The sequence below is a fragment of the Carcharodon carcharias genome, chromosome 16 (assembly GCF_017639515.1).
Source record: "Carcharodon carcharias isolate sCarCar2 chromosome 16, sCarCar2.pri, whole genome shotgun sequence".
Classification (NCBI taxonomy): domain Eukaryota; kingdom Metazoa; phylum Chordata; class Chondrichthyes; order Lamniformes; family Lamnidae; genus Carcharodon; species Carcharodon carcharias.
Genome location: NC_054482.1, coordinates 75,239,901 through 75,252,528, shown reverse-complemented (window position 1 = coordinate 75,252,528; position 12,628 = coordinate 75,239,901). Strand labels below are relative to the sequence as shown.

At 41.1% G+C, this 12,628-nt stretch overlaps 1 protein-coding gene across 4 annotated transcripts in view; it reads left to right on the top strand.

The window, feature by feature from the left end:
• tut4 (terminal uridylyl transferase 4) overlaps positions 1-12,628 on the top strand; it is a 91,931-nt gene that overhangs the window by 41,399 nt on the left and 37,904 nt on the right. For all 4 annotated transcript variants that reach the window (XM_041208170.1, XM_041208168.1, XM_041208169.1 and 1 more), the window contains 3 exons: positions 2,287-2,437; positions 9,466-9,546; positions 12,195-12,298. In XM_041208170.1, the coding sequence (XP_041064104.1) occupies positions 2,287-2,437; positions 9,466-9,546; positions 12,195-12,298 (336 nt within the window). The remainder of the gene's footprint in view (positions 1-2,286; positions 2,438-9,465; positions 9,547-12,194; positions 12,299-12,628) is intronic.

Genomic DNA, 12,628 nt, shown 5'->3' with positions numbered 1-12,628 from the left:
TTTGCGGTGGTAATGACAGTGAAACTATCAGCAATTGCTGCTGTTACTCCACTGACAGCAACTTCTGGAGTTGCACATTTGCGGAATAACACAAAATCCAGAAATGTTGTCAATAATTCCAAACTTTTCCAAAGGTTATGGTACTGAGGTCCCACAGACTTCAGTCAATGAGAAACCTTCCATTGATGAGAACTTCCACTGTTACGCAGTTATGCTTGTGGTAAAAAATGCTTGAAAAGTTATACTTTGTTCTAAAACTTGGCGATTATTTGGAAGTAGGTCTAGGAATAATTGGGGGAAGTGAAGTCCAGAGCAGCTGAATACCAGAAGCACTCCAGGGAGGGAAGATAGAGTAGTCTGTGATTTCTGAGTAGTACTTTAGGACCGCTGGAATAAGGCAGCAAGAGATAGTTTGCATCTGTGAGCACTTGAGGGGGATTTTAGAACCATGATAACGTAGCAGATGTTGGGGTCAGGGAGCTCCATGAAAGCAGGGAGAGGGAATTTCGTTTGTAATAGGAAACACGCATGTGGTTAGCACAGTGTGATTGCACTGGCCAAGAATAGAGCAGTAGGATTTTGAGCTATGGTCCTGAATTGCAAAATTCATCACAGCAAATCTCAGAAGGAAAAAGAAGAAAAATCAGTGTCACTTAGCAAGGGAAAAAATAGAAAGCAAAAAAAATCTTGGGAGGATTGTCAGCACCTAAAACATCTAAAGATTGGTATATTCTTTATTTTCGGTGTTGCTAGATTGAAGTTGTCATTAGTTGAGTTAGAATTTGTGGGATGCAGAGAGGTGCACAGGAAGGAGACCCCGGGGAAAAATGCAAATTGCAGTAAGGAGCTGAAAAGCTCAGCCCCTAGGGAAGGCAAACATAATGGACTGCCAATGAAAACTAAGCAATTTTATGGGTAAAATTTAGCTAGTTTTTGTGAATTATTTCAATTTCATATTTTATGTTTAAAATTGTTACTTAGGGTATTTATCCAGTTGGTTGAGGAATCAACATGACCTCTGAAGAAATCAGAAAATATTCATTTTTCAGCAGTTGCTGGATGTCTCTCAACTGTGGGAAGAATAACTGGTTTTGATTATTGGTGATTTATGATAATTAGTTTTTCCAAATTACCTATATTTGCGCAAATCAGCATGGTTAACTTGAAATTAGTTATTTCGCCCAATCATTTAAAATATGAACATTTTGAACTCCTTGTAAGGCTGACAGAAATACATTATCTCATACGTTAGGGTTATAAACTAAAGGCAGGAAATTTTATATAGAAATATCACAATCTAAAACTAATACAAAGATGTTATGCCATAAATGCTTGTAATAATTTGAGCACATTGGGCTAAAACAAATTATCTGCAAATTCCATGGACAGAATTTTCTGCCTGTCGGGCGGGAGGCCCAACCCAATCTCCAGGGGCGGGGAGCCGATCCCTGCCGGAGAAGCGGGCCGCACTGCCATTTTACGTGGGCGGGCCAATTAAGGCCCTCCCAGCATGATGTCCGGCAGGAAGCGCTATGCGGCTTAGTGCAGCCTCAGGGAGATCGCTTCCACTTTGAGAAATATTAAAAATAGAAAAAAAAAATCCCTTAACATGTCCCCCTCGTGACAATGTCAAATGAGATGGGACATGTTCATAATTTATAGAAAAACTTAATTAAAACTTTTAAAACCCTGCATGCAACCTCATCCCGTCGCTGGTCCTTTAATTGTTTAACTGATCCTGTCAATGGCCTCAATTGGCTGATTTTACTGCGCCCCCACCTTCCTGAAAATTTAAGTGGGGCTGGATGACATCGGGGGTTCCGCCCCACGTCATCCCGCATCATTTTACGTGTCGGTGAGCGGGCCCCGCCCCCTGCTTATCGACAGCAAAATTCTGCCCCATGTAATAAATGTAATTTGCAGAGTTTTCACAAAAGACTGATGATTAATGCCTAACGTAGGTGCACTGTGTCGGCATTTAAAAGTTATACCATTAAAGTGCTCTGGAAGGCTCTGGTAGCATTGGGTTGGAGGAGATGCATTCTATGATTTGGCAGCAAGCAGGCTGGAGATAACTCTTTCTCACTTTTGTCTCCATCCTTGTGGGGAGATACCAGGGTACAGCAGCAAAGTTGACATCAGCAATTCAACATTTAGAAGTATCATCACTTGGTGACAGATAATATTGATGCTCCATTTATTTTGATGTATAAGTATTACACTAGTTTTAAAATGGTAATAACTATTCTTCGAGTATTTTAATTTAATGTTTCCTGTCATCTTCAGCCCCCAACAATTGTGTGCAGCATCTGCAAAAGAGATGGACATTCAAAGAACGATTGCCCAGAGGATTTCAAAAAGATCGATTTGAAACCTTTGCCACCTATGATAAATAAATTTAGACAAATTCTTGATCTAGTCTGCACAAAATGTTATGGTAAGTTCAGTGTCATTGTTTAATTAGTGACGTAAGCATTGTTGAATAATGTTATAGACTTACAGAAAATAAGTCAATATGTAGAGGGTCCAACAAGGGACAGCGCAGTGCTGGACCTAATTCTGGGGAATGAAGCTGGACAGGTGGCTGAGGTGGGGGAGCATTTTAGTGATAGCGACCACAACATGGTACAATTTAAGCTTGTTATGGACAAAGAAATAGACAAGTTGCAAAAAAATGTTTTGGATTGTGGGAGAGCAGATTTTAGTAAAATAAGGCAGGATCTGGCCAAGGTAGACTGGGAACAGCTACAGAGGAGCAATGGAGGGGGCGTTCAAAAAGGAAATGGGGATGGTACAGGCTCAACATGTTCCCTCTAGGGTGACAGGAAGGAGTAACAAGCCCAGAGAACCATGGATGACCAGAGATATTCAGGATACGATGAGAAGGAAAAGAGAGGCTTTTAGCAAGAACAAGGGAAGCAAATCAGCAGAGGCAGTAGTGGAGTACAGAAAGTGCATGGTGGAGTTTAAGAAAGCAATTAGGAGAGCAAAGAGGGGATATGAGAAAGCTCTGGCTGGTAAAAGCAGGGAAAATCCCAAGATATCCTATATCAATGGGAAGAGGATAACCAGGGAAAGAGTAGGGCCCATTAGGGACCAAGGAGGCAATCTATGGGTGGAGCCAGACGACAATGGTAAATTGTTGAATGAATACTTCACGTTTGTCTTCACCCAAGAAAATGAGGATGAAGGTATTGAACTCGGGGAGAGAGACTGTGAGGTTCTTGAGCAAATTGATTTAGGGAGTGACAAGGTATTGGAGGTGTTGGCAGGCTTAAAAGTGGACAAAGCTCCAGGTCTGGATGATTTGTGTCCCAGACTGCTGAGGGAGGCAAAGGAGGAAATCGCAGGGGCTCTGATCCAAATTTTTAATTCCTCTCTGGCCACGGGGGAGGTACCAGAGGACTGGAGAACAGCTAATGTGGTTCCGCTATTTAAGAAGGGTTGTAGAGATAAATCAGGGAACTACAGGCCAGTGAGTCTCACGTCAGTGGTAGAGAAACTATTGGAGAAAATTCTGAAGGAGAGAATCTATCTCCACTTGGAGAGGTAAGGTTTGATCAGGGATAGTCAGCATGGCTTTGTCAGAGGGAGGTCATGCCTAACAAATTTGATTGACTTTTTTGAGGAGGTGACCAGGTGTGTGAGATGAGGGTAGTGCTGTTGATGTAATTTGTATGGATTTCAGCAAAGCCTTTGACAAGGTCCCACATGGGAGACTGATAAAGAAGGTAAGTGCACATGAGATACAGGGTAATTTGATAAGGTGGATTCAAAATTGGCTTAGATGTAGGAGGCAGAGGGTGATGACAGAAGGATGCTTTAGTGACTGGAAGCCAGTGTCCAGTACCACAGGGATCTGTGCTGGGTCCCCCGTTATTTGTCATTTACATAAACGACATAGATGACAATGTGGGGGCTAAGATTAGTAAGTTTGCAGGTGACACAAAGATTGGCCAGGTGGTTAACAGTGAGGTTGAGTGTTTTGGGCTACAGGGAAATATAGATGAGATGGTCAAATGGGCAGATAAGTGGCAGATGGAATTTAAACCTGAAAAGTGTGAGGTGATACACTTTGGAAGGAGTAATTTGACAAGGGAGTATTCATTGAACGGCATGGCACTAGGAAGTTCTGAGGAACAAGGGGACCTTGGCGTGTGTGTCCATGAGTCTCTGAAGGTGGAGGGGCATGTTAGTGGGGTGGTGAAAAAGGCATATGGGACACTTGTCTTTATCAGTCAAGGCATAGATTACAAAAGTAGGGAGATCATGTTGGAGTTGTATAGAACCTTGGTGAGGCCACAGCTGGAGTACTGTGTGCAGTTCTGGTTGCCACATTATAGGAAGGATGTGATTGCACTGGAGGGGGTGCAGAGGAGATTCACCAGGATGTTGCCTGGGATGAAACATTTAAGTTATGAAGAGAGGTTGGATAGACTTGAGTTGTTTTCGTCGGAGCAGAGAAGACTGAGGGGTGACCTGATTGAGGTGTACAAGATTATGAGGGGCAAGGACAGGGTGGATAGGGAGCAGCTGTTCCCCTTAGTTGAAGGGTCTGTCACGAGGGGACATAAGTTCAAGATGAGAGGCAGGAGGTTTAGGGGGGATGTGAGGAAAAACCTTTTTACCCAGAGGGTGGTGATGGTCTGGAATGCACTGCCTGGGAGAGTGGTGGAGGCGGGTTGCCCCTCATCCTTTAAAAAGTACCTGGATGAGCACTTGGCACTTCATAACATTCAAGGCTATGGGCCAGGTGCTGGTAAATGGGATTAGGTAGGTAGGTCAGGTGTTTCTCACGTGTTGGTGCAGACTCGATGGGCCGAAGGGCTTCTTCTGCACTGTGAGATTCTGTGAAAATGGTCTACCATCTGAAGTGGAGAAATACTGAGCCAGTGTTGGTGCACTACTTGATTTATTTCATTTGTGCCAAAAATATGTGTTCCATTTGTCTCCATAACATTTGTAAAACATTTTAGTTTCATGTGGACAAAACAAACATAATAATGTACCATTATCAGTGCAATATTCTCCAAAGACAAGCAACCAATTCATGCAAAATTTTTGAATTCCTGAAGGTTTGATGGAATTTAAGAAGTTGAGATACTGCAATGAGTTGTGTGTTGGTACTATACAAAAGCTTGAGACTATTTCTTGAACTGTAAAGTTGAGTTTACTCTTACCTTTGCTGCTTCCTATGAGAGTGCATATTTCGCAAAGACTGAAATTATGGGGTGAATTTTATGTTTTTTGGCGGGGTGTGGGAGACCGACCTGGAATTGTGCAGTACACCGACTCTCGTCCTGCCCTTTATATATGCCGAATAAAGCGTGTTGCAGCAAATTAGTGGCTGCCCGGCAAGAAGCCAACCAGTTATAACCGCATAGGAAGCTTGCTTTCCAGCCGCAAACCCTTTCCCTTGCTCCCTTCCAAGCTTGCGGTTAGCATCAGGCCCTGTTTCTCATGCCTGTTTTTAAATGCCACACCATAGTAAACTCTTGTGACTTGAATTAACATAATAAATAATATAGTGTTGGATTTTTGTTGCAGCTACATTCACATTGTAATATGAATAGCATCTCAGTGTGAGGATTCGGAGAATCGGCACTGCAGGCCGGTACGTCATGAGACAGAGGGGTAATGTTGCGGTCATGGCTAGAATTATAAAGGCCCTTTGCTCTCAGAGTCAATTTTTATTATTCATTTTGAAGGCACAAAAAAAGATTTTTAAAATGTTATTAAAGATCATACAGACAGTGCCGCCTTCCCTAGCAGAACCTGCTGGTACATTCAACCCTGGTAGCAGGTGTTGTCTGCTGCCCCCTTGTGCTGCCTTGTCACAGCTACAGTAAAATACTCCCAAACCTTTTTAGATCCTACGCCTGAAAATCCAACAGGCAAGCAACATATAATTGTGGATGATTGGGTTGTTAACAAGCTTAATAGTTTGTTAACTAGTTTCTAAAAATAGCAGGCGAGCTGTGATTTCAGCACCCACCCTTCTTCCATATTCTCATAGACCGGCATGAGGATGTCAGGTTGACGACCCAACGTCATCACGCTGGATTTGGGTAGTGTGCCTGATTTTCAAATGCAAAATTCACCCCAGTAAGTCTATTTCCTGTAGAACTGGAACTGACAGTCTTTGAAGTACAAGCACAAATAAACACAGAATTGTTATAGCGCTGAAGGAGGCCATTCAGCTCATTATGTTTCTACCAGCTCCCTGAATGAACAATTCACTTAGTGCAATTCCCTTGCCTTCTTGTAACCCTGCACACTCTTCTTTTTCAGATAACAATGTAATTCCCTTTTGAATGACTCAATTTAACCTGCCTCCGCCACAGTTTCAGGCAGTACATTCCAGACCTTAACCACTAGCCACGTGAAGAAGTTTTTCCTCCTGTTGCTTTTGCTTCTTTTGCCAATTACTTTAAATCTGTGCCCTCTTGTTCTTGATCCTTTCACGAATGGGAACAGTTCCTCCCTATCTACTCTATCCAGACCCCTCATGATTTTGAATACGTCGTATCAAATCTTCTCTCAGCCTACTCCAAGGAAAACAGTCCCAGCTTCTCCAGTCTATCTTTATAACTGAAGTTCCTTACTGCTAGAACCATTCTCGTGACTCTTTTCTGCATTCTCCCGAATACCTTCACAAGCTAAGATCAGATTTTACATCTCAAGTTCCTGGTGACCTGTGAGGTGCATTTTGTTGCTTTTATAAATTATTATGGGGAAGTTTAAATCCTCCAATTTTTCATTATTAGCAGTGAATAATTCTTCCTCATGCTTACTCACTTGCCTTGCCAGGGCACATAGAGTAGAATCAGTCAGAGAGATAATCTACCTTATAAGATTCTGCTCATTGCTATGCCAAATGTAATGCTTCCCTATCTTTGCATTCTGTAAATAACATTATGATTTTTTTTTTATTTATTCATTGTTCATGATGTGGGTTTTGCTGGCAAATCCAGCATTTATTGTCCAGCCCCAATTCTCTTGAGCTGCTGCAACCCATGTAGGTGTGCTCCTACATTGCTGTTAATTAGACAGTTTCACAATTTTGATCAGCTACAATGAATGAACGATGTATTTCCAAGTCTGGATGGTTTGTAACTTGGACGGGAGCTTGCAGGTGGTGGTGTTCCAACATACCTGCTGCCCTTGTCCTCCTAGGCATTAGAGGTCACGGTTTTGGGAGGTGCTGTCAAAGATGCCTTGGCGAGTTGCTGCGGTGCATCTTGTAGATGGTATACACTGCCATCGTGCCAGTGTTGGAAGAAATCTAAGATGGTGGATGGGGTGCCAATCCCATCTTTTCCTGGATGGTGTTGAACTTCTTAAGTGTTATTGGAGTTGCACTCATCCAAGCAAGGGAAGAGTATTCCATCACACTCTACCATCTACTAGGCACAAGGCAGGAAAGGCTTTGGCGAGTTTGAAGGTGAGTTACTTGCTGCAAAATTTCTAGTCTCTGCTCTTGTAACTATGGTATTTATGTGATTGGTCTAGTTAGGCTTCTGATCATGATGAGCCCTCGGGATGTTGATGGTGGGGGAATTCAGTGATGGTAATGCTGTTAAATGCCAAGGGAGGTGGTTAGGTTCTCACTGCAAATGATCATTATTGCTTGGCACTTGGTTGCTCAATGGTGGATTTTTTTTCTTTTTGAAGACTTTTTTCACTCTCTTTACTGGACGCATTGTAAGTTCTGTTCTATTGTTAGCTATAATTTTGGTTGCTATCTTGGGTATTATCTTGAAATCGTGTATATTACTGAGTGCCACCATTAATATAACTGTAGTACAACACAACATTTTCTTTTTTTCCATTGAAGCAGTGTTCTGGTTAAATTGAAACTTCATGTTAGGTTTATCCTAACTTTCAAATTCAGCAAATCCTCTTTGGAAACCTTGCCAGTCACTACTGAGAGTAATGACTTTTTCAGTGCCTTTCCACCAAGCATAACTTGAAAGGGTGTGGAGCTTGTCTCAGCTTCTCATGGTGTTCATTGTTTGGGGGATGGAAAGCAATGGAAGGTTATTCTCAAAGCAAATAATCTTCATTTGAGCATGTCGTGTAAACCAGGAAATGAGCTTTTCGGATCAGATTCCAGAAACCAAAGCTAAAAAGAAGCACATCCACCCAGCCCAGAGAAGAATGCAGAACAAGTAGAACATTAGGTATGAAATCTAAATAAATATAATGCCTTTAGGCTCTGTATAGCCTTGTTCAGCCAGGAAAAGAGCACCATTGATGATTTGGGTGCTTTCTAACTGAAGATTTCAACTTTACTGCTGAGTAATGCCAGAGCAGCTTCAGAGTGGCATAGTGATATTGTCACTGGACTAGTATTCAGAGACCCATGGTATTGCTCTGGAGACCCAGGTTCAAATTCCACCATGGCAAATGGTGAAATTCAATAAAAATCTGGAAATAAAAGTCTGCTGATAACCACGAAACCATTGCTATTTTAAAACCCAGAGGTTTAGCGTCAGGGAGCTTCACTGACCAAAGTCAGGAGTTAATTTAAAATTGAGGTAGCCATATGGGATAATTTCAAAACTTTATTAAACATTGTTGTTTCTCCATGGTTTTGCTCACAATAAGTCACAAGATACAGTGCCTTGTCTTCCAAGCATATTAAGATGTTCCCTACCAAATTACTGTCTTTTCCTTCCACTCCCAAAATTTGCCACTTTCCTTCCATTCTCTAACCTGAGGTGCAGCACTTATGAAATAAAATAAGATGTCTTTATTGTAATTTTGTTTCAGCAGTAGTGAGTTAGGAAATATATTTTTTTAAATGATGCACTGAATGAACTGCAGAGTTTATATATTTCAACAGCACTGCAGCCTGGGGAGCAGGAATGTAATGAAACATAAAATGTGGATAAATTTGAGCTGATGAACAGATGAGATGCACAGCTTGTGGAGGGTAGGGGGAGTATTATAACTTTCATCTATTGTACTTGTAACAATATAGAACAAAAATCACCTTTAAAAAGAATGTTTTTGATAGTTATTTTGTCTCTCCCAATTTGTTTGTGTTAGCTGATTGGAGACTCTCCTCTGACTTCATAACTTGTTGGTTTACAGTAATATCAATGAAAAGTATTAGATCAATAAAATTCAGGAAAATTAGCACAGGTGCAAAATTCACTACAAGCAGAAACCAGTTACATGGATTGATGTTACAGATTGACACTTGGCTTCTAAAAGAAGTCGAGCTATTTATTACACCAGTCCTTAAAGGCAGGTCTCAAATCATGAACTGTGCACCTCTACGTATTTTTGTATTTTGAATAATAAATAAATAAGGAAGAAATATTAACTATCTTCATTATGTATCTGTAATCTATAAGTAAATCCAGTTGATTGTGTATATCTCAATATTATTGATTTTTTTTTAGTCATATAAATAAAGCCTGATGAATAACTAAAATCTAACATGTTTATCCTTAGATGAACTCTCACCTCTGGAGGAACAAAATAGAGAACAAACCTTAGCAAGTTTGGAAAGATTTATTCGTAAAGAATTTGATGGTAACTTCTAGAATTTTAATGCATCATACTTGATCCTGTTTATTAATGCAGTGCTTCTGGCACCCAGTCTTAGCCGCATTCTTAGAATATATATACGCAGCAAGTTTTATAGTAAAACCTACTGCAAAAGCATCTCATTACGCCAGTGTGAATTTGTCAAGCAGTGGTGGCATAGTATGACGTGGAAGTGCTAGATTTTTTTTATTCATTCATGAGATGTGTGCATCGCTGGCTAGGCCAGCATTTATTGCCCAACCCTAATTGCCCTTGTTCAGAGGGCAGTTAAGAGTCAACCACATTGCTGTAGGTCTGGAGTCACATGTAGATCAGACCAGGTAAGGACAGCAGATTTCCTTCCCTAAAGGACAAAAGTCCTAGATGGGCCAAGTAATCTTCCTTATCTTTAACTTGTGGCATTGTGTCCTAAATATGAAATTGGGTACAACAGATTTAGGACAGATAGCAGTAGAAACACTTTTACACAAGTGTTATATGGTTATGGCACTACTAAACTTAATGAATGAGGCAGAGACAATGCCAGCATTTAACAGTAAATTGAATAGTTGGTTGAAGTAGAACACAATAAAGGCATATGGGAATAGGATAGTCCCACGAGGCTTGGAATGTTGTTGTTATGAAAGATAAACACCAACACGAACTGGTTGGACTAAATGATTTCTTTCGGTGTTCTTACATCCATAACTCTTGCACCTTTCCCCAATGATCTTCTGACCCTTGACCACCTCTACCTTCTCCTACCACTGCTTTACCTTCCACTCTGCATTCCTCTGATCCCTTCACTTCGCATTCTTCTCCCCACTGCCTCTCACTCTGCCTTCCTCTGAGCTCTTTGTTCCTCTTCCAAGCCCTCTACCTGCCCCACTCTGTCCCTCTACCTCAGCCCTCTTTTCACTCCCACCCCAACCTTCTCTTGCCTTCCGTCTTGCCCTTTCTTCTCCCCACCACATTCTCCCATTCCCTTCTTAACCTGCTCTCTTCTCTCTCTTAAACCCTACCCATCTCCTGTCTCATTTCAAGGTGTATTAGAATTTATATTCCTAGTTCTGATTATGGGAAATCCTCTGAATGCATTAACATTTCACTGGATATTCATTATCCTCGTAGGTAACATTGTGATTGAAATTTTAAATTTTAAGCTTTCTGCTTGTGTCCTAATATTATGTGACTGCTTCCCCTAATGTAATGGTTATTCATTCATGTTGTTTATGAGGACCAAGCACACTAATTATTAGAGAAATATATTTAAGTATTAGTTTTATGGCTAAGTGGGAACATTTGTAAGAAATATTTAAATTCTTCCAAATATTTTCCAAATAGGTCCTCCCAATACACCTCCCTGTTTATTGCTGAACTTTAATGGCCTTCCTGTTAATATCCAAGAGCAACAAAGCCTAATCTCTTCACCTGATTTCATCCATTACACATGCCATCTGAATTTACTAACACGTGCATAGTTTTCCCATAACATCAGTATTCAATTCATTCTCAACGTTCCTTCACTCATTGCAGTAGCTCCCAGCTCAGTAGAAATGCACTGAACAGACTTTCTACTATGACAAAAGCAAAATACTGCAGATGCTGGAAATCTGAAACAAAATCAGAAAATACTGGACAAGCTTAGCAGGTCTAACAGTATCTGTGGAGAGAAAAACAGAGTTAACGTTTCATGTCCGTATGACCCTTCTTCAGAGCTAAAGAGAAGTAAAAATGTGATGAAATTTATACTGTTTAGGGGGACTGAAGCAGGTGAAACTGAATAGGAGGCCAGCGATAGGCAGGGGCAAAGGAGAGATTGACAAAGATGTCATGAACAAAAGGACAAAGGGGTGTTAATGGTACTGGTACTGGCTAAAGGAGGTGCCCAAAGCAAACTGGAGGAACAGCACCTCATCTGCCGATTAGGCACTTTATAACCTTCCGGACTTAACATTGAGTTCAACAACTTCAGATCATGAACTCTCTCCTCCATCCTCACCCCTTTTTACAATATTCATTTTTATTTTTAATTTTTTATTTTTTATCCACTTATTTTTATTTTTATTTATTTTCATTTTTATTCATTGTTTTATCCCCAGCTTTTATCCTATTTTGATCTTATTCCCCACCACCGTCCCCTCCCCTCTCCCTTATCCCACAAGGACCATCTGTCACTTGTTCATGTTGTTTTTTCCAGAGTGCTTACCCTTGTTCTGCTATTATCACATTCTGCTTTCCTACCTTAATGCCACCATCAGCACTTCCTTATGGAACTAAGTTGAATAGATGGAGTTACGGTGCAAATTGAATGGTGGTGGAACACGTTTGAGGGGTGACCATCCTTCTCCTGTTCCTATGCTAACTCCTGGACCCAACTGAGATGTCATCTGCTGCCATTTTCTGTGCCCCATCCTCATCCTCCTTACTGTTTCTCCTCTCAATCTCCAGTCCCCCTCCTCTGCCCCCTTCTTCCGCATCCTCTCCCCTTGTTTCTCCCTTGCCCTTCGATCGCCACCCCACTTCCCTTCCTTTTGAACTCTATCCAACTTCCCCCTTCACCTCCCCCTTCCTTTGCAGTATTGTTGGATAATAGGATAATATCAGCATCAGTAATGACTAATATTTATATATATATATTTTTTTGAGTATAGACAAGGCCAGGCTGTGCTTGTTTGGATCATCTAAGAATGGATTTGGGTTTCGTGATAGCGACCTGGATATATGCATGACTTTGGAAGGCCACGAGACTGCAGAGGTGAGATTTGTTCTCAGGGTGAAAAAGCAATTGAATTGCGAAATGGAGGGAGGTGACTTGGTTGGACCGGCTTTTCCCAAAGGGCACAGGACTCTCTGGGAAAACGGGGAGCAAGGAGTACCAATAATATAGCATCGTAGAACAATTTATGAAGGAATTCAGATCTCCCAATTTCCCTCATGGCCAGTTGGAAGGTGAGCTTTCAGTTTAAAGTCAGTATTCAATATTAAAAAAATAGGGTATTGACATTTGAGCTGGCTGATTGTTTATCTTTGTCATCTGTTAGCAAGCATATTATGAACGTTGTGTTCTAGCATGTTATGTTGGGCA